The following is an 18,771-nucleotide window of genomic DNA, read 5'->3' on the forward strand; positions in this document are numbered from 1 at the left end:
ATTGAAGAATATGTTCTGTTTGCAAGAGAGTAATATGTGTGTTCCTTCTTATTCAAGAGGCACGCACCAGAAGAGAGAAGGAACTGTTCAACAAGTCGTCCTCGCGCATCTATACGAGGGTCTCCCCACAGGTAGTTGTGTGCATTGAAATCGCCAAGGACAATATAAGGTTCTGGCAATTCGTCTATCAAGGACTGAAATTCATATTTAGTTAATTTGTAATGTGGGGGTATGTAGAGCGAACACACAGTGATAAGTTTGTTTAGTAGGACAACTCGAACCGCCACTGCTTCGAGGGCCGTTCGTAGCTGTAAATGTTGACACGCTATGCTTTTCTGAATTACGATGGCAACACCGCCCGATGATGCGGCAGCATCATCGCGATCTTTGCGAAAGGTAACGTGCTGTCGAAGAAAATGCGTGTGTTTTAGTTTTAAGTGTGTTTCCTGTAAACACAGCACTTTTGGATTGTGTTTGTGGATGAGTTCTTGCACATCATCGAGGTTCCTAATAAGACCTCTGACGTTCCACTGAATTATTTGTGTATCCATTTTTTAAGTAAATTGGTGCTATGTTTACGGAAACGGGAGGGATGCCTTAGATTACAGAGCCCTTTCGAGGCCCTGTAATAGGGGTTTTGCTCTTTCTGAAGCGTTCGAGTGAGTCTCGACGCTCCTTAGGCGTTTGGTGCGCCTTGAGGACAGGTGTAGTGTCCATTGCCTCTTGTGAGGCGCCGGACACATGCTCTTGCGAGCGGGAGGTTTTCTGTGAGGGTCCTGCCTCGGAAGGCAAGACCCCTGCGCCCACCAGCCCGGAGGTCGATGGGGCTCCCTGAGGGATTTGGCTGCGCCGGCTGTTGCCAGCGCTGGAAGGAGCCGGGGAGGTTGGCGCAGCCGATTCGAGGTCGATGGCCCCGACTGCTGTGTTGGCGTAGCAGCGTTAGCTGCAGTCGCCGAGGGGGCGGATGGCGTCACTGCCGCCTCACTGGGTGTGGGACGGTCAGCCGCCGGAGACCGTTGTGGCGCTGCCCCCTGACGCGCCACTTCGGCAAATGTGTTCTTAGGCAGGTATGCCACCCGCCTACGTGCCTCCTTGAACGATATATTTTCTTTCACTTTGATCGTGACAATTTCTTTTTCTTTTTTCCAAGAAGGGCACGACCGCGAGTACGCGGCGTGCTCTCCATCACAGTTTACACAATGCAAATGGTTATCGCAAGCTTCAGACGTGTGTTTATGGGCACTGCATTTCGCACATGTTTGGCGACCTCGGCAGCTCTGCGAGCTGTGGCCGAAACGTTGGCATTTGAAACATCTCAGGGGATTTGGCACATACGGTCTTACACGAAGTTTGATGTACCCGGCCTCGATTGACTCGGGCAGGACACTTGAATTGAATGTGAGTATTAGGTGTTTGGTCGCAATTTCTTTTCCGTCTCGCCTCATCTTGATTCTTTTGACATTTATGACATTCTGTTCGCTAAAGCCCTCCAAGAGCTCAGCCTCAGTCAGCTCCAATAAATCATCATCGGAGACTACGCCACGGGTGGTATTCATGGTACGATGAGGAGTTACTGTTACTTTGGCGTCACCAAATGAAACTAGATTGGGTAGATTTTCATATTGTTTTTGGTTGCGGAGCTCCAAGAGGAGATCGCCGCTTGCCATTCTGGATGCTTTATAACCTGTACCAAAAACTTGGGTAAGAGACTTGGATACGAGGAATGGAGAGATTGTTCGCACGGGTTTGCCTGGTGTTTCGGAGTGCACTACATGGAAACGAGGAAAAGTTTCTTTTTGGCGGGCAAAAAATTCAATGACATCATCGGTGCGCCCCCTCTTGAGGGAGCGATCAGGTAATGGGGGGAATGAAGAAGCCATAAGAGATTGTAATTTCGGCAGTAACGCCAGCCACCCACCGTGGAGTCCTACAAGGGGACGCTGCAGGATCCGTAAAACACGGCCTGCAAACGCCAGCAGTACGTTACCACTATAACCAAATACGAAATAACCTAGGTTGGCTATTCACACAAGGTTAACCCTTGCTGCCTGGAAAAATTGGAAGTAAGCGGAAGCTAGGAGGGGACAGGAAAGATAAAAAGTGAGAGAAAGACGAAGGCTAAAGGGGAGAGAGACAGGAAAAGGCAACTACCGATTTCCCCCGGGTGGGTCAGTCCGGGGGTGCCGTCTATGTGAAGCAGAGGCCAAAGGGGTGTGTTGCCTCCGCCGGGGGGCCTTAAAGATCCGAACACCCAGCATCAGCTCAACCCCCAGGATCCCCCTTTCCCCAGACACGGCTAAGCCGCGCACGGTTACACGCGGGAGGGTCCAACCCTCGTGTGCTCGGGTACGTGGTGTCGCAACACACCAAACGCCTGCTTACGCAGACGCCCCTGCGGGGCGGCACGACGAAGTTCTCTTGCCTCCTCTCACACAGTGAAGCGCTGTGTTGTGTGCCATGTGCTGCTCGACCACGACGGGTCAAGTGGAAAGCAGATGCAAAAAACGATCCCAATGGAACAGAAGGCAGCTACCTAAAGGCTATCGCGTTTGGTGCTAATAAATAATGTGTTACAAACGCCAATGATTCTTTTGTTTCATTCAAATTTCATTGCACGCATAGCCGTGTAGTGTTTTGCGGGCCACAAAACCATCTTCTTATTCCCATGTTTACAATTGTGCACCCCTTTGGGCAGATAGTAGGTAGGTTTGGTTCGCCTGCACCACCTGAACCAGTTCATGAGGCACTGCACCCTACCATTCGTCTCAAAAGGTGCAGGGAAGGTGCAAGGCTGGTTCATAATTTTCGTGCACCCGCTCCATTGTCGGTGCCGACTTGGTGCAGGCTTACAGGTGCAAATCAGCGGCGTAGCAGACGACGCAGCACACAACGCAGCACACGCGCACAAGCATCGTTAAAACCCCGCTTACGTACGTCTGATGTCTGTATGCAAGTGTAGCGTGTATTTACGCCCCAGAAGCCGATCACACCTGCAGGTCAGGACCTCCAAACTTACGCACTTCGAGCATATTGGTCTGACGTAACGCCTGCACCGCGTCTGCACCTTTCCATTCGTTTCGAGTGTTTCACTGGGCCTGCACCTTAGGAATCAAGCTGCACAATTTCTGAATTTCTCGTTAAGGGCTGTGAACTGGTTCACGGTGGTGAAGGTAAATCAAACAGACCCAGTATTGCAGAAAATGGCAACAATGGATACAACAAAGTAATTTCGTGTCTCCCTCCAACTTCATTATAATGAGGTCCGAGTGTGTGTTTGTGTGTGTGTATATAACAACGAGGATGAACATTTTTATGTTGTCAAAACACTTCACTTAACTTCTGACAAAAGTTTTTCATTGCTAAGGAGTGCATCCACTTGGCATCAAAATATGCTATCTTCCTTATGTTATTTTTTTAAAATGATGATATTAAAAAAAAGAAACATTTGAAAAACTTTTGAAAAAGAAAGACTATACCATTTCGTTTAGAAATTGATGCACCCTACTGAAAGTCTGCAGCACAGATAACCCGTGGAGAGAGGGAAAAACAAGAGGAGGAAACAAAAAAAAGTTAGTGATATTTCACTTCGTGAACGTCGGTGACGCGCAAGCGTATAGGTGCTCTAGCGCACACGAAGCTATCGGCCCTCAGTGCGCCTGGACGTTTACGCTGTCTGGATCGCAGATCGTATTCAAGACGGGGCTCATGTGGCTGCGCCATATGCAGCAGTCACCGAAGTAGAACGCTCCCTTGTAAGCATTCGCTTACTAACTAAATTAACAAGCATGTTGTCAGCGCACACAGGCAAACATGAACACATCACACTCAATGACCGTGGACGCTCGCTATGAAAACACTGGCGTGAGGAATCGCGGCAGCAGGAGCGAGCAAAATGACCTTCGTGCTGTCTATTGCTTTAACACAAACTGAGCAGCGAGAACACAGTGCACGCAAAAGCTAAGAGCCATCGGCTCACCTAGACTGTGCCCCCAAAGCAGATCACTTTTAAGATAAAGCCTGCACGACCGCACGTGGCCGAAGTACAACACCCCCCTGCCTCCCCTCTACCAGTGCCATGAGCGCGACAGAAGACGCCGCACATCCTCCCCGCACAATTGAGCTGCCATCGTCGGTCCACCGTCGCACGCTTTGACTGGCACACACAGCATGCAGCGCACGAGGACAATGTTATCACAGAGTCGAGCAAGGAGGTCAACCAAGCGCGCCTCCGCCTACCTTCCTCCTTCTCGATGCTTCACCTCGTTTCTCCTTTTTCTATTAAGTTTTCTATTAACTTCAGCTAAATAAATGCTTTTTATGTCATTTTTCCCCCTTTGTAAGTCAACTTCATTTACCGTTTTGAAGTAAGACATTTGGATGCGCCTGGTCATGTTGCCAATAATTCTGATAAGATGAACAAATTTCCATGGTCTCTTCGAGTTCCGTCTTAAAGGGAGTCTACTGTATATTGATGACATAGTTTGTACAGGAATAAGAAAAGCGAATGGCTCTGAAAATGGGACCAAACAAGAACTAGACAGCGCACTGTCTTGTGTCTTTTTGTTTATACTTGCAGACAACTTTCTGTGGCTGTGAAGAGAAAGCTACAGAAGCAGAGCATGCACAAGTGAGAGTGCTTCTGAAAAGAGTCCCACATTTTCATCCCCGTCAGTTTAAGCTGGGGAAGAGAAAATATACACACCTTGTTAGCAACAGTTAAATAAGACAAAGCACACCACTGAATGTAAAAGTTTACTTATTTTACAGCTTTTGCCTTCCGAATATGGGCAAACACGAAACCGTCACACGTGGAAGCTGCGTCAACTCACTGTCTGTTCCGAGAAACCAAAAGCACTGTCAAACGCAGGCGGACTACTTGGCACGGTAACACATGTGCAGAAGCTCTGCCTCCGTAGCTTTCCCTTCATAGCCACAAAAAGTTGTACACGAGTATAGCTCCGTTTTTAGCACTGTTTGTTTTTCCCAGCATTTATATAAGCAGCACCATTTACAAACCTTTAGTGAACGACATAAACCCCCCCGCTGTGGCCCACCCTCTGCAGGTATGTAGCAGCGTTTGCAAACCCGTAGTGAACAACGTAGCCCATCGTGGTCCACCCTTTGCAGATACCGTATAGTCTCGTGTAAGGGCTGCACCTGTGTAAGGGCCACAGCCCCAACTTAGCAGCAGCAAAATTGGGAAAAAATAGTTTTTTGCCAACAGAGAAGCAATTGCATTTGGTGCCCCGATGCCATGAGCGAGCATTGGTGAATTTGAAAGCGCTGCGCACTTCCACGTGCAGCTACTAGATGGCGAGAGCTGTGCATTGGCCTCTGATGCAATGGTACATCCGGGGAACTCGATATTGTACAAGTGTACAAGAACCAAATGGTTCGGTCTTGTGCAAGAGCTGCACCTCGTCAAAATAGTGCAAAGGAGGTGCGGCCCTTAAACGAGTATATACGGTATATACTGCCCATGAGCGAGACATGTATTTTCCAGGCACAATATTCTCGTCCACAGACTTCTTACTATTCAACAGCTTCGTCTTTACCACTGCAAACCCCACTACTTGTCTAGTTTTCAGTGATGGCAGAAGCAATTGAATTGCAATAATACATTTCTTCTCGGTGGTTAGGTTTGGGGTCGAGAACCATAAGGACAACAAAATTTTCTTTAAATTCTTAAGCCTTTGAGTTCACAATCCTTCCCTTTAGACACCACACTTAGAAGGAGGAATATAGTATGGTGAGGAGAGCTAAAATCCACGCTGGGATTGGCAGTACACATGAAATAAATGAAATACTACATAAATTGCCAAACAGTTGGGTAAGGCAAGAATCCTATTTTTGCAAACGCTCCATAAAAACTTGCTCTCTATCTGTTCTTCGGGAACGGAAAAAGGACTGGTGTTTTCTTTACTCACTACTTGATGCAGAAAATGTTGAGGGAATGCTCGACTCTCACACGTACCCTGATGTCGTTATTTTCCACATGGCTCTCGCGTCTCCTGTAGTCTGGCTTCTCCACTGGTGGTGGTTGGTGTGGTTGAAGCATATTACAAGAGATGGCGCGAGTGTTGTGCTGCAAATGCCACCTAGCTAAGGGCTTACTGGGGCGTGAAAGGGAATAGGCTCTCCCTCAGTCTTGAGGTCAGCGAGCTGTGAGGTCATCTCACGCGCTCACCCACTGTTCGCGGGACCATCTCGACAAAGGCTTCGGAGTGGGGCACTGGGATGGACGAGCACAACTGTTCAAACACGATGTCATTCGCGTGGAAGTACATGCGAATGATTAGGCATTGGTGTCCAACATGGGAGCGAACATATTTGCTTGTTAACCAGTCAAGGTGAATCAGACTTCTTCGATTTGTCACGCAGCCACTGGCATGTTCTGTGGATAGTAGTTTGGCTAGAAGGCATTAGCGTATGAAAGGCACAATAAATTCCCTTTTGATTGTTTGCAATAGTGTACTGTCGTACTTTTGTACCAAGGGCACATGTGAGACCCCACAATGTAAAGAGAAAGAAAGGCACTAGAAGGAAAGGCAAAGCAAAAAGACTTGTTGCAGCCCAGGTAACAGTGGAGATAAGCATAGTTTTCCAACCAGATCTTCTAGCGAGTGGTTCGTCCACGGCTATGTGCAGGAGAGGGTGGGCACTATTTTGTAAGTTTCCCATTACTCAATTGTGCTTCCAGCATTGTGGGCATGCTATATTCTACATTTACAGTACAGGACAGGGTGTCTACTAAGCTGATATTTCCAAATTCCCTAAGTTTTCCAGGTTTTCCCCGAGTGCATTTGCAAGATTCGCTGAGTGACACGGAACTCTGTTTTACGTCAAGATGGGCTGGCACCATGTTGCCCAATGCTGTCACTCTAGTAAGCAGGTTAAAAAATTAAAAAATCGACTTAATCCAGCTTCATTAGTGAAGATTACTGTTTATTTTATTCAAAAAGAAAACAGAAGGGTGGCATTAGTAAAATGCAGAGCAAATAAAATATGTTCATAATAGTGGCAAAGCCCTTGCAAATACGAAAAAAAATGGTAAAGACCATTGCGATCCGAGTCGAACATTTTCAAGTACAAATAAAAAAAGATGCATATAAAAGCAAATATTTTTGAATATGTGTAATTTCTTTATACTGAAAGCAAGTGCATTGGTATGAGGACAGAACTTTGTCACAAGTGCAATTCTCTCTCTGCAGCTGCAAACTCAATCTCAACTGTCCTGACGTACGCTCAGCCCATGCACAACGCCTCACTGTTGTGTCTCACTGCTTTAAAGAGTTTATTTTGGTTTAGATGAGGGACACCTGCATCTCGGCATCAGCCAACACTTTGTTTTTACAGTGGAGCTGTTAGAAGCTAGCTGGGTTTCTCTTGACATTCGCAGCTAGCTAGAAGAGGAAGAGCTGAGAGAGAGTGAAAGCAGAGTATAAAAAAAGCATCGCGCAGCATAGTGACGCGACAAGGGTGGGTGGAGCCTAGCGGGGGAGAAGGAGCGGTGGCCCAGATGCATGCCCCTTCCTGTGGCACACAAGGCAGGGGGATTAGGTGAGGCAGGAGGAGCGTTCTTCTCCGGCGGCTGCCAGGGTGCCTCGATGTCCTCCTCGCCCACCACTCCGTACAGAGTGGAGACAATCATCTACTACGGCATTGGCCATGCGAATCGCAGACACCGTAGGGACGCGTTGCCGGCGCTCGTGCATCTTGTGAGCGGTTTGGCACTACTTTACTGGCCTTTCCCCAGCTCCGCTGGTCTCTGGTGTTTGCAACAGCAGAGCCACTAGAGCCCCTAGACCATTTGAAGCATCCCCTTGGTCAGTTGTACAGTGAACGTCTGAAAAATCGGGCAGTCCGAAAAAAAAAAATGAATGCCCTTAAGGGCTCAAATCGCCACAGGCACGTCTGAAAAAACTCTGAAGGTGACAGGAGATGGCGGGCGCACACATGTGCTATAGCTAAGGAATACATACTGTGTCCCGTGACAAGTGCCCCTTCCCACGCTTAAGCTTCACAGCAATACTTCGCGTATGCTTCACCGCGTATCATTTCTGTATTGAGGCAAAGCAAACTTTCGGGAACCGGTATTATGCAACGCGCTGTTCTTTCCGAGCTTTGAAGCCAATTGCGAGGATTACAAAGGCGGAGTCGGTGCCATTGCTGACAGTGGCGAATTCTTTCAATGAAAAACACGGCACCGAACGGTAAGGAGCTTAATAGTGAACGTCGAAGCAGCTCGGCCTAGCGTTGGCGCGGTGGTGGCTACAGCTGCCAGAGGATCTGCGTGCGAGAGCGCCGGTTTGAAGCAGCAAGATAATCAAAATTGCAGCAGTGGTGGTTTCGATTAATGCCGCTTTGGACCTGCAGTCACGGCAAAAAGTCAGGAAAAGCGGACTGCGAAGGGTTCTTGCGTCCGAAGTTTCAGACGTTCTGATACATAGGTTCTATGGAGTACGTGGTGGTGCCGCGAAGCCGTCCGAATTATTGGGCATCCGGAAAGTCGGTCGTTGACTGGACACTGGCCATTCCTCCAGCCGACGACATGGTGTCAATCGCGTTTCGTTACGCTTCCTCTTTGTTATTCAAGCCAGCATTACCGTGACTTTTGTTCCCTTTCAATAAAATTACAGCTAATTTTCTCTGATATAAGCCCAAATTCCTTGAGTTTTCCCTGAATATTTCCATACTATGCAAAATCCCTGAGAATTCCTGGTTTTCCCAATTTTCCTTGTTGGTAGACTCCCTGCAGGAACGATCCCTTGCGCTACAACTTAGATAGTATAATATTATGCAAGTTTCACTCACTTTCAGTGACCTGCTGTCTGACTTCTTTGAAGAGATGTTTGGGGGGGAACTTGCGATCATGGTATTATATAGTCCTCATCCCATGATGCATATCATTATTTGATCAGATTTTGAATTGATGAGGCAGACAGCCCGAAGTAAGGCTACTTTTTGTGTTAAAAGCCTTTGTTCAAACCACGGCATCCTTATTTCAAAGCAAAGTAAGGGTTAGCAGCTCCGAAACATTTGAAAGTGTTCTGTCTCCTGACACCCGGCTGTTCTGAAGACTGTAGAGACATTTTGTTAGGAGGGGATTTTAGCAGCAAGCAGCATATGTTACGACAAGGTAGGTGCACCTTCAGCTAGGCGACTGGCCACGGCCATCTGATGTTGACGGATCTGGCAGTGATGAGACGCTCTCCCTATGTACATAATTTTTTGCCACCTTCATTCTTGACGATTTTTATGCGCATCATCAAGCTCTCCTCAAGTTTATTTACATAGTGGAAGTCAGAGACAAGAGAAAGAAAAAAAGGAGGGGGAGAGGAGGTGACTTACTATGCATTTTCTAAACAAGCAAGTTGCAATATTTTCGGAATGCTGTTCTTCCACGCAGCGTGGTGAACGATTCGATCAAGTACCAGAAATGAGAAGCTCTTCAACTACACAATGGCCTGGTAGGAAGCCACAATGCCCCAAAGTTTCAGGCAGGAGCTCGTCCCATCTTTCTCTGCGTGTGTAATGTTTAGCATTGATCCACCGTTAACAGTTATGCTTAACGCAATCCGGGCTGAGGCAGAGGCGCGCCTTGGGTGCGGCTGCAATGTTCTGCCTGCCACAGGCACTGCGCATCACCGTTCTACTTTTCTTTCTGAAAGCGGCGCACTCCTTGTGCCCATTTGGTGCAAGGAGTGTGGCTCCTGCTGACAACTACTACTCCTCCCCCTCCTTCACCTCTCTCTCTATACTACCTACATAAATATATGGAGGTTAGACAAACTCCTAGCACTCCCTGGTCAATGATACTTTAACAACGAGGATGCACGTTCTTGCATTGCGAAACAACACTTAACTTCTGACAGAAGCTTTGCATTGCTACGGCATGCAGCCACTTCGCATCAAATGATACTAGCATCCTTATGCTATTTTTAAAAATGACAATATTAAAAAAAAAATTTTGATTATGAATTGATACATTTATATATTGTATGTTGATGACCTAGCTGGTACATGACTTTGAAAAACAAGCAGCACTAAAAACGAGGCCAAACAGAAACAACACAGTGCACTATCATCTGTCTTCTTGTTTGCAGGTCAGACTTGTTGCAGCCCAGTTAACAGTGGAGATAAGCATTTTTTTCCAGCCAGATCTTCTAGTGAGTGGTACGGCCACATCTATGTACAGAAGAGGGCGGGCACTGTGTTGCAAGTTGCCTATCATTCGATCGCGCTTTTGGCGTTGTGGGCATGCTATATCATTCTAGATTTAAAAATAAAGGAACAAAGCTTTGCATTACAACTTCGATAGTATCATATGATGCAAGTCCGACTCACTTAAGGTGACCTGCTGTCTGGCTTGTTTGAAGAGATGTTTAAGGGGAACTTGCGATCATGGTATTATTTATTATTGACAAACTAATGAGAAAATTTACTGTAACCGTTTTTTTTTCCGTGCTTTTTTGCTTTTTTTCCTTTTTTGTTTGTTTTTGTTCTTGTAAATAAATTACTGGTATTTTCTTCACATACAATTCTTTATGTTACCGTGAGATAAGCTAAACCTTATTATTTGTAATGAATTCTGTATTTTGCTCTGTCAACGTTCATTTCCTGTTGCTTGTATAATAACTTGCTATATGCTACTGTTGCTTTGAGATGTCAATTATCATAACTATTCTTGTACAGGAGGTCCCGATACAGTCTTTGACTATGGGACCTCCTCCTGCATACTAAATACTTGTAATTTCACCCAACTTCTAACAATAAATTCTGATTCTGATGTAGTCCTCATCACATGACGCATGTTGTTATTTTATCAGACTCGGGAAATGATGAGGCAGACAGTCTGAAGCAGGGCTGCTTCCTGTTTAGGAAGCAGCCTGTGTGAAGATTACTGCATCCGTAGTTCGCAGTAAAATAAGAGCCAGTAGCTTCGAGAGATTTAAAGGTGTCGTGTCTCCTGAAACCCCTCTATTCTGTAAATTGCAGAGACGTTTAGTTAGGATTGGCTCTTCACAGCAAGCAGCAGGTATTACAATGGGGTAAGTGAGCCTCAGCTCGGCAACTGGCCGCAGCCGTCTGGCGTTGAGCCATCGGGCAGTGACGAGACGCTCTCCCTATGTCCATAATTATAAACCAACTTCGTTCTTGATGCCTTTTATGCATGACCACCCCCTTCTCCTCATATCCATCACCCCACTTCCCTTCTTAAAATTCTTTTCCGTTAGTCAATGTCGCACTCTTCAACATTCACCGGGTTGTTTAACGGTGCGGCGGACTCTAATGTGCCTATATTTCTGTTTCTGCGTGGACTGCAAGGCCATTCAGCTACCTGCCCTCCTACCTGTTTGCTGTGGCAGTTTCTTAGCTTCCCTAGCCCAGCATCTTCATCCTTGATATATCTTGCCGTGTGCAAATCAGCGTTCTGTAGGCCTTTCTTTCTTGTCCCGTTTTTTGTCATTTTCATTCTTAAAAGTGTGTACAAACTAGTCTCTTCTCAAGTTTATTAACATACTGAAAGCCAGAGACAAGGGAAACAAAAAAAAAACAGAGGGGGGGGGATGCTTATTATACATTTCCTAGAAAAGCAATTCGCAATATTTTTGAAATGCTTTCCTTCAGCGCAGAGTGGTTGACGATTTGGTCAGGTACCAGAAATGAGAAGCTTTTCGACAACACGATGACCTGGTAGGGAGCAACAATGCCTCCAAGTTTTATGCATGTGCTCGTCCCATCTTTATCTGTGTGTGGAAATTTTAGCGCTGATCCCCCCTCAGCAGTCATCGTGAGCACGATCCGCAATGAGGTACAGGCGCACCATGAGTGGGGCTGCAATGTTCTGTGCATGGGAGAAGGGATCGCCCCCATGACCCCCCCCCAACCCCTTTCGGACCACCACTAGCCCTTACCTTGCTTTCACATTCAACCTTGCCCGTTTTTTCACCCATGTTGCTTTCTGAACCTGCCTCCTGAAACTGTTCCGTGGGGAAGGGGAAGGGAAGGAGGGGGGGGGGGGTGTCATCAGAAAATTTTGGAAGGGTTATTATTACCATTTTTCTCCTCTAGTACACATAATGTCAGCTGTATTTTCATGATGTTCCAGTTTTGAGGAATACAGTATGTAGTGATTCTATTGTATTTGAAAGTTAAAAAGTTACTTGAAGGGACTGCTTGGTTGCTTAGCAAAAGCGCCAGGTACCTTTTTTGCCGCCTCTGTGCATTTCAGGTGCCGCTCAGCTGGCTTTGTGTCCTCACTCACTGCGGACTTGCTTCTTTTGCCATGGCAAAACTTCTGGCTCTGAATGGGCACAGGCTTTGAGTGAGACTTGCGTGGCTGAAAGGCAAGATCAGATAAAAGTGCATATGAAGCTGGCAGTGGAAACAAAAGCTCACAATTTGTTTAACAACTTGCATGGCTGGTGAATTAAGAGAACATAATTCCCACCTCCTTATATGTGAAGACCTAAAGCTGGCCAAGGTACTACTCACAGTATTTGAAGGGACCCTTGAATCCATTAAACAATTTTGAATGAAAAAGTGCAGCATATGGTTGCAACAATATTTGCTGAATCTTGGAGCAATATGAGTGATGGGGACCCAAATTGTTCAAAAATAAAGCCCACACACAGTCACCAACACTACCGTTATTCTACTCTAGTCGATGTGACGTCACTTGCATTTTCATGACGTTGGTGTCGTCCTTGTGCAAGTTCATTAATCATAACAATGCTGTGCTTAAATACTTAATCTAAAACCCTACATTTCAAAAGGCATCCAGTAAATATCTGTATTGGTCCCTATAAATATGAATGCAAAAGCTTGACACTTCATTTACAAAGTGAATGACATTTGTCTGAGGTCTAGAGAACAGCCTGGAGCTGGTTCACCAGTAATCCCATTTGTAACGACTTTTATGGATATCAGTGAACATGGATGTAAAAAAAGTGAGGGTTATTAAAATGTGTTTTTGGACCCCAATGATTATGTACATATTTCTTGAAGGAGAGACAGTTCTGCAAATGAGATCACACTGCTGTGTTAACTTGTGTATATGATTCCCTATGATTCTTTAACATGTTCAGTGCAGCGTGGGTCAATGATGGGTCATTTCGGTTATTCAGTGCAGTTGTGGAAATGCAGGTCTTTCCTGCAGTGCGGAAGCTATATCTGTGAAAAATAATTGCTGGGGATAAATTTTTATGTCCAGCTGAATATGGCATGCAGAAACTATTGCTGAGCAGAAATTCAAAGACCCACTGGTGACGTACAATATACTGAGTGAAAATGCAGAGTGGAGAGATGCTTCACACCTTCCCATTTTAAGGAAGTGCTCATGCATGTATATCTGTGCTTGCAACAGTGAAAGCATCAGTTTTCATTGTTGGTGCCTGCAACACACAAGCTTGAACTGTCCTTGTTTGTCTGCGTTCTTGTGCTGCCTGTGCAAACAAACTGTTAGTGCATACCTGCAAAATGCAAGCTTTAAAATTAGTAAAACTCCCATGGACATGACACTGAAAGGTGTAGGGGGTTGAAACAGCACACCTCCTTATAAAGTTTTTTTAAGGGAAAAAAAGAAAAGAAAACAGTTTGCTATGCATGAAATATACAAAATTTCCATGAGAAAGATTGCCATCCTTTATACAAACTGTAACTGGTAATGTAGCCCAAAGCAACTGGTTATATAGTCATTGCCTATGGCACACGCATTTTTGTTCCCCGATGCGCAAGCACAACATTCAGAACTGTAGATTAAGTCCAGATTAGTGCATGCTATGCTAATATTTGTATCAAGGTGCTTCAATAAAGGCTTTAGATGGGGCACGCTTGTTGGCCAGCTAGCGCATGTCAGTGTGAAAGCCTATTCGTGGTGTCGTCTCTGCTCTGGAGTCCAAGAGCTATGATACAGTGCCAGAAGTGGGATAGGAAGCAATGAGTGACATCATTGAAGTATAAAGAAACAGTTGACAAGTTACAGCTGCGGCAGAAAAAGGCTGCCACCACCACCAACAACAGAAGACAGCAGTGTTGGGGAAGACAAGCTGGCGCTAAAGGAGCAATAGCTAAACAAAATAAAATATTTGGTTTTCATCACCTGTGCAATTAGACTTCTAGCACCCTAAAGAGTAGACACCATGGTTTTACTGCTTCAAGTGATCAAGGCTGGTTAAACCAGCGTCAAGGCTGGTTAAAGAAGACAGTGAGACCACAGTAGATGCCTTTATCTACTGCCTGGTCGGGATGCAGGAAATGTAGGTACTCTCATGCCTTCCAGATTATGACAAGAAAAAGAAGACGAAGTGATAGAAGCATTAGTATACAGAGTCATTTTGAGGGCAGAAGAAACATTGCTTACGAATGTGCAAAGTTTCATCAATGTAAGCAAGAACTCACAGAAACCGGCAGGGCTTTTGTGAAGGCGCTGCATAGATGCTGTTGTAATTGCTGCTCACTGCAATTACAACACGCTAGAGGACAAACTGGCACAAAACCGTCTGGCGGTATGATTGTGGGATGCACAGCTATCTGAAGCATTAGCGAATCTGACTTAACGTGGCAGATGGCAGTACAGAAAGCATGTCAGAGAGAAGCTGTGTGATGACAACAAGCAATGGTGTGATCAAAGGACAAAATGGGCAAGTTATATGTTGCCACAGGGAGAACACCAAACAAAAACCAACTTTCACTACAGAGACACTGCAAATGAAACTTCAGAGAGGAAAAAAAAAAGGGTGCAGCATGGGCATGGAGGAGACGGGTCTCCTGAAAGAACCAACTGCCTTACATCTACTTCCGGATGTAACTCCTCTAGAAAGAGGTGTCACTAGGAGAAAACATGCTTAGACAATGAGGTATTGCCACAGGTGTGAATTCTTGACGCAATAACGCATCAGTACAGAGAAAAGATTTCACAATGGAGAACCAGTAAGCTTCAAATTAGACAAGGGTGCGGACGTCAGTGCTATACCAGCAAGTGTGACACACATGACTGCACTTTAAACCACTAAGGCAAGATTGTTAGCTGCCAGTGGACAGGCAATTAAGGGTACGAGAAGAACTGGAAGCCATGCTCACATGCAGGAGAAGCAGCTCAAAACATTATGTATTTGAAGTATAAGACCTAAAAGAACTTCTGGATCGATGAGCAAGCCTGGTCCTCAACATAGTAGAGCAAGTAGTGACAGAGGACACGGAAGCAATGTACACGGTAATGGCAGGCAAGTACAGCATCAAGCTCAATGCGTTGTGTTGGCTTCAGTGGCACATAAGCAACTAAGGCTATGATGCACCGAACACAAGGTGTAGCTTTTTTAAAGGGGTTGGGTCTCCTCAGCAAGTCCTTGCCTGGGTAAGGGCACCAAGTATCCCAAGAAATTACATAAAGACTTCAGCATTCTTAGACATGAGAAGGTGGATAAGGTTTTCCATAATATGTAACGAAGCATACAGGCAGCATTTAGAGTTTTTCAAAAACCCCAGCTTGCCTAAAAAGCTAAAAACAAGTGCATTTTCTCCTAAAATCAATGCTGGATAAAAAGGAATGTTCCATTGTAAAATGGAGCAAAATGTTTTTTCCTTAGCGTTTCGAGTTTTGTGCACGAGAATAAAATGCAATTTACTGTCAGTTCATGTCCACATTTTTCACAGCCAGGCTTGTTTTCTTTTGTCAAAATGCAGTTGTGTGTGAGGTGCGTGTGTCTCAGCACCAAGCACTTCCATTCTTATCTGATGGGTTTTAGCATTTGTAGCTTATTTAGTTGATTACTTCCTGTAGATTGCCATATGTCCCTAAGTTTGCTGTGTACTAACTTCATGCAATCTTTACGGGGCATGTTTATTTTCACTATATCATAGTTGTGAGTTTGTGCAGCGCATATGTCTGCTCTCTTATTGCCATCAATTCCTACGTGACTCAGAACCCAACAGAGTTTTATGTTATGTCCTTGTGTTGTGATCCTCGTTATTATGTATTACTTCCCCAAGTAACGGCATGACTGCATTTCTAGAGTGTAGTGCTCTGATTACACTAAGGGAATCACTGTAGGTATGGCTGTTCTCTATGTTTTCGTGTATTATTTTCTTCCCAACTAGCAATACAGCTTAATACTCAGCAGTAAATATTGATGCACACTGAGGAAGTCCTGCCATTTTTCTCCAGTTCCCCTCCACTGCTACACTTCCGACGTAAGCTGCGGCTTTGGAACCATCTGTGAAAAATTCAGTGTAGTTATCGTATCTTTATTTATGTGCGAGATGTTCTTGTATGGAAGTGCTTTCTTGGGGTTTGTCTTTTGTAGAATTTTTTAAGAGTGAGATCCAACACTGACAGAAAACTGTACTATGGGGGCAGAGCAACATAGTTTTTTGCAGTGTCAGGTAATGTGCCCAATAAATGCAGTTCGCTGCATATCGCTTGGAAGTGCAGAAGGAACAGCTTTGTTGCTTGTGGTCTCTATTGGTGAACAGTATTCAAGGACAACTTGTGACGATCGTATAACACAGATGTGTTCACGCTCTTATTCTAAGAACATATGTACATGTGAGTGCTACTCTTCTATCGTCAACGAGGGCTCATTTGCTTTTACGTACAGACTTACTACAGGGGACGATCTGTATGCTCCCCACGAAAGGTGCAGACCTAGATTATAAACTGGATCTAATCGTTTTAAATATGAGGGTCTTGCTGAACCGTAGACTGTGCTCCCGTAATCTAGACAAGAACGTACCAGGGAACGATAAATGTGTAGAAGGCACATGCTATCAGGCCCCCAGCGCTTCTTTCAGAGTAGTTTAAGGATGTTCAGTGCTTGAGAAGCTTTGACTTTCAAACTGTTGATGTGTGGTAGGAATGCGAGTTTTTTTATCAAATGTAATGCCTAAAAATTTGTGTTCTTGGTTTACTGGAAGTATTGTTTCATTTAGGTACAGGGAAGGATCAACCTGTAGGCCTCTTTTTAGTGAGAAAAAACAGCAACTGTTCTTTGTGGGAAAAACAAATCCATTTCTGTCTGCCCAGATCACACATTTGTTCAGTGCGAGTTGTAGCTGTCTCTCACATGTTGGCAAGCTGGAGGATGTGCATGCAATTTGAAGGTCATCGACATAGACAGAATACATAACAGACTCTGGCATTATTTTTACTATGAAGAGTGTAGTACTTCAAATACAACCCTGCAGCGCTCCATTCTACTGAGTGAAGTTCTTCGAAACGGTTGAACCAAGGAGTACCTTAAATGAACCATCGGAGAGGAAGTCTTTCAGGCATTTCAGCATCCTGCTGTGGATTAAGTCTGCAAGGTCACAAGGAATCCCAAACGTCCAAGTGGTATCGTAAGCCTTCTCCATATCAAAAACTGCCAGACAGTGTTGTTTATGTATGAAAGCTTCTCGGATTGTGTTTCCAAGGCAAACGAGATGGTCAACTATTGAGCATGCTTTTTTAAAACCACATTGGTGGACATCGAGAAGTCCACAGAATTTGAGTATAAACATTAACCGAATACATATTCAGAATGCATTCGAAGGATTTGGCGAGACAACATGTGAGAGCAATGGGTCTATAACTACCTGAGGAGGTTGGCAGCTTTCAGAGTTTCAGGAATGGTACAATTATAGCTTTTTCCATGCTTCCGGTAGTTTTCCTGCCGTACAAATTTTGTTAAACCTTAAATGTGCCTCTACAGCAGATTCTGAGATGGGCTAGCATTTGATAATGTATTTCGTCAGATCCTGGTGCAGTACAAGAACTGTGTTCTTGTACTTTAAAAAAAGACTGTCTAGTGAAAGGAACTCAATACTGTAGAGATATGTTGGGCTAGTGTGTCTGCCTGTTTGTCAATACTTGTTTGTGTACCAGGGGGTGTCAAAAAAGGAACTGTGTAGGGGGAGAAGATACCTTTTAGTTTATGAACTTGCTCCCACATTTTTTTCGATGTGATGGAACTATTTATAGATGACAGTCAATTTTTCCAGGAATTTTTCTCAGCACTGCGACGGATATGCCATGCTTTAGCTCTCGCCTTTTTGAAATTGACAAGGTTTTCGTGCGTTGGATACCTACGAAAAATTCCCCTTGCTTCATTTTTCTTTTTGGCTTCCTTGCAATCTCGTGTGTACCAAACTTTGTCGTTTTGTCGTACTATTCCAGAGAACTGATGGATTGCTATGCGTGTGGCATCTATGACACAGGTTGTGAGATTATTTCATTTAGTTCATTGGCACTAAGAATATTGGAAAATGTTTTATGGAGACGGTTTTTCTTGAAACAGTAACCAGTCGGCTAGGTGGAGCTTCCAGTGGCAGGGTTTGCTCGGAATGGTTTGTGGTGGGGGTTGACAAACTTATCTTAACGGGAGAGTGATCGTTTCAGTAGGGGGTTATCAAGAACATCCCAATTAAAATCTGTGAAAACTGATGGAGAACTAAAAGATCAATCTAAACAGTTCATTTTTCCTGAGCTCGGAGAGCAGTATGTGGTTTTTTCCTTTGTTGGCATGCATTATTGCACAAGGCAAAATCTTCTAAAACACGACCTCTAGTGTCTGTTTGCTCACTTCCCCAAAGTTTGGATTAGGCATTAAAGTCCCCAACAAGGAGGTACAGCTCTGGTAGTTGTTTTAAAAGTGATTCTGAGTTACTAAGTGCAACTGTTAGGTGTGGTTCAAGATATATAGAACATGTTGTAATTGATTTAAAACAAAGCACAGTGACCGCGACAGCTTCAAGTTTGGTTTTAAGCTTCACTGCGCAAGTTGCAACACC

General features: G+C 44.8%; 1 protein-coding gene across 1 annotated transcript in view; it reads right to left on the reverse strand.

The window, feature by feature from the left end:
• LOC142559750 (uncharacterized) overlaps nucleotides 1-18,771 on the reverse strand; it is an 88,397-nt gene that overhangs the window by 14,791 nt on the left and 54,835 nt on the right. The window contains exon 10 of the mRNA XM_075671356.1: nucleotides 12,209-12,343. Within this exon, the coding sequence (XP_075527471.1) occupies nucleotides 12,209-12,343 (135 nt within the window). The remainder of the gene's footprint in view (nucleotides 1-12,208; nucleotides 12,344-18,771) is intronic.

The sequence above is a fragment of the Dermacentor variabilis genome, chromosome 1 (assembly GCF_050947875.1).
Source record: "Dermacentor variabilis isolate Ectoservices chromosome 1, ASM5094787v1, whole genome shotgun sequence".
NCBI classification, from domain to species: domain Eukaryota; kingdom Metazoa; phylum Arthropoda; class Arachnida; order Ixodida; family Ixodidae; genus Dermacentor; species Dermacentor variabilis.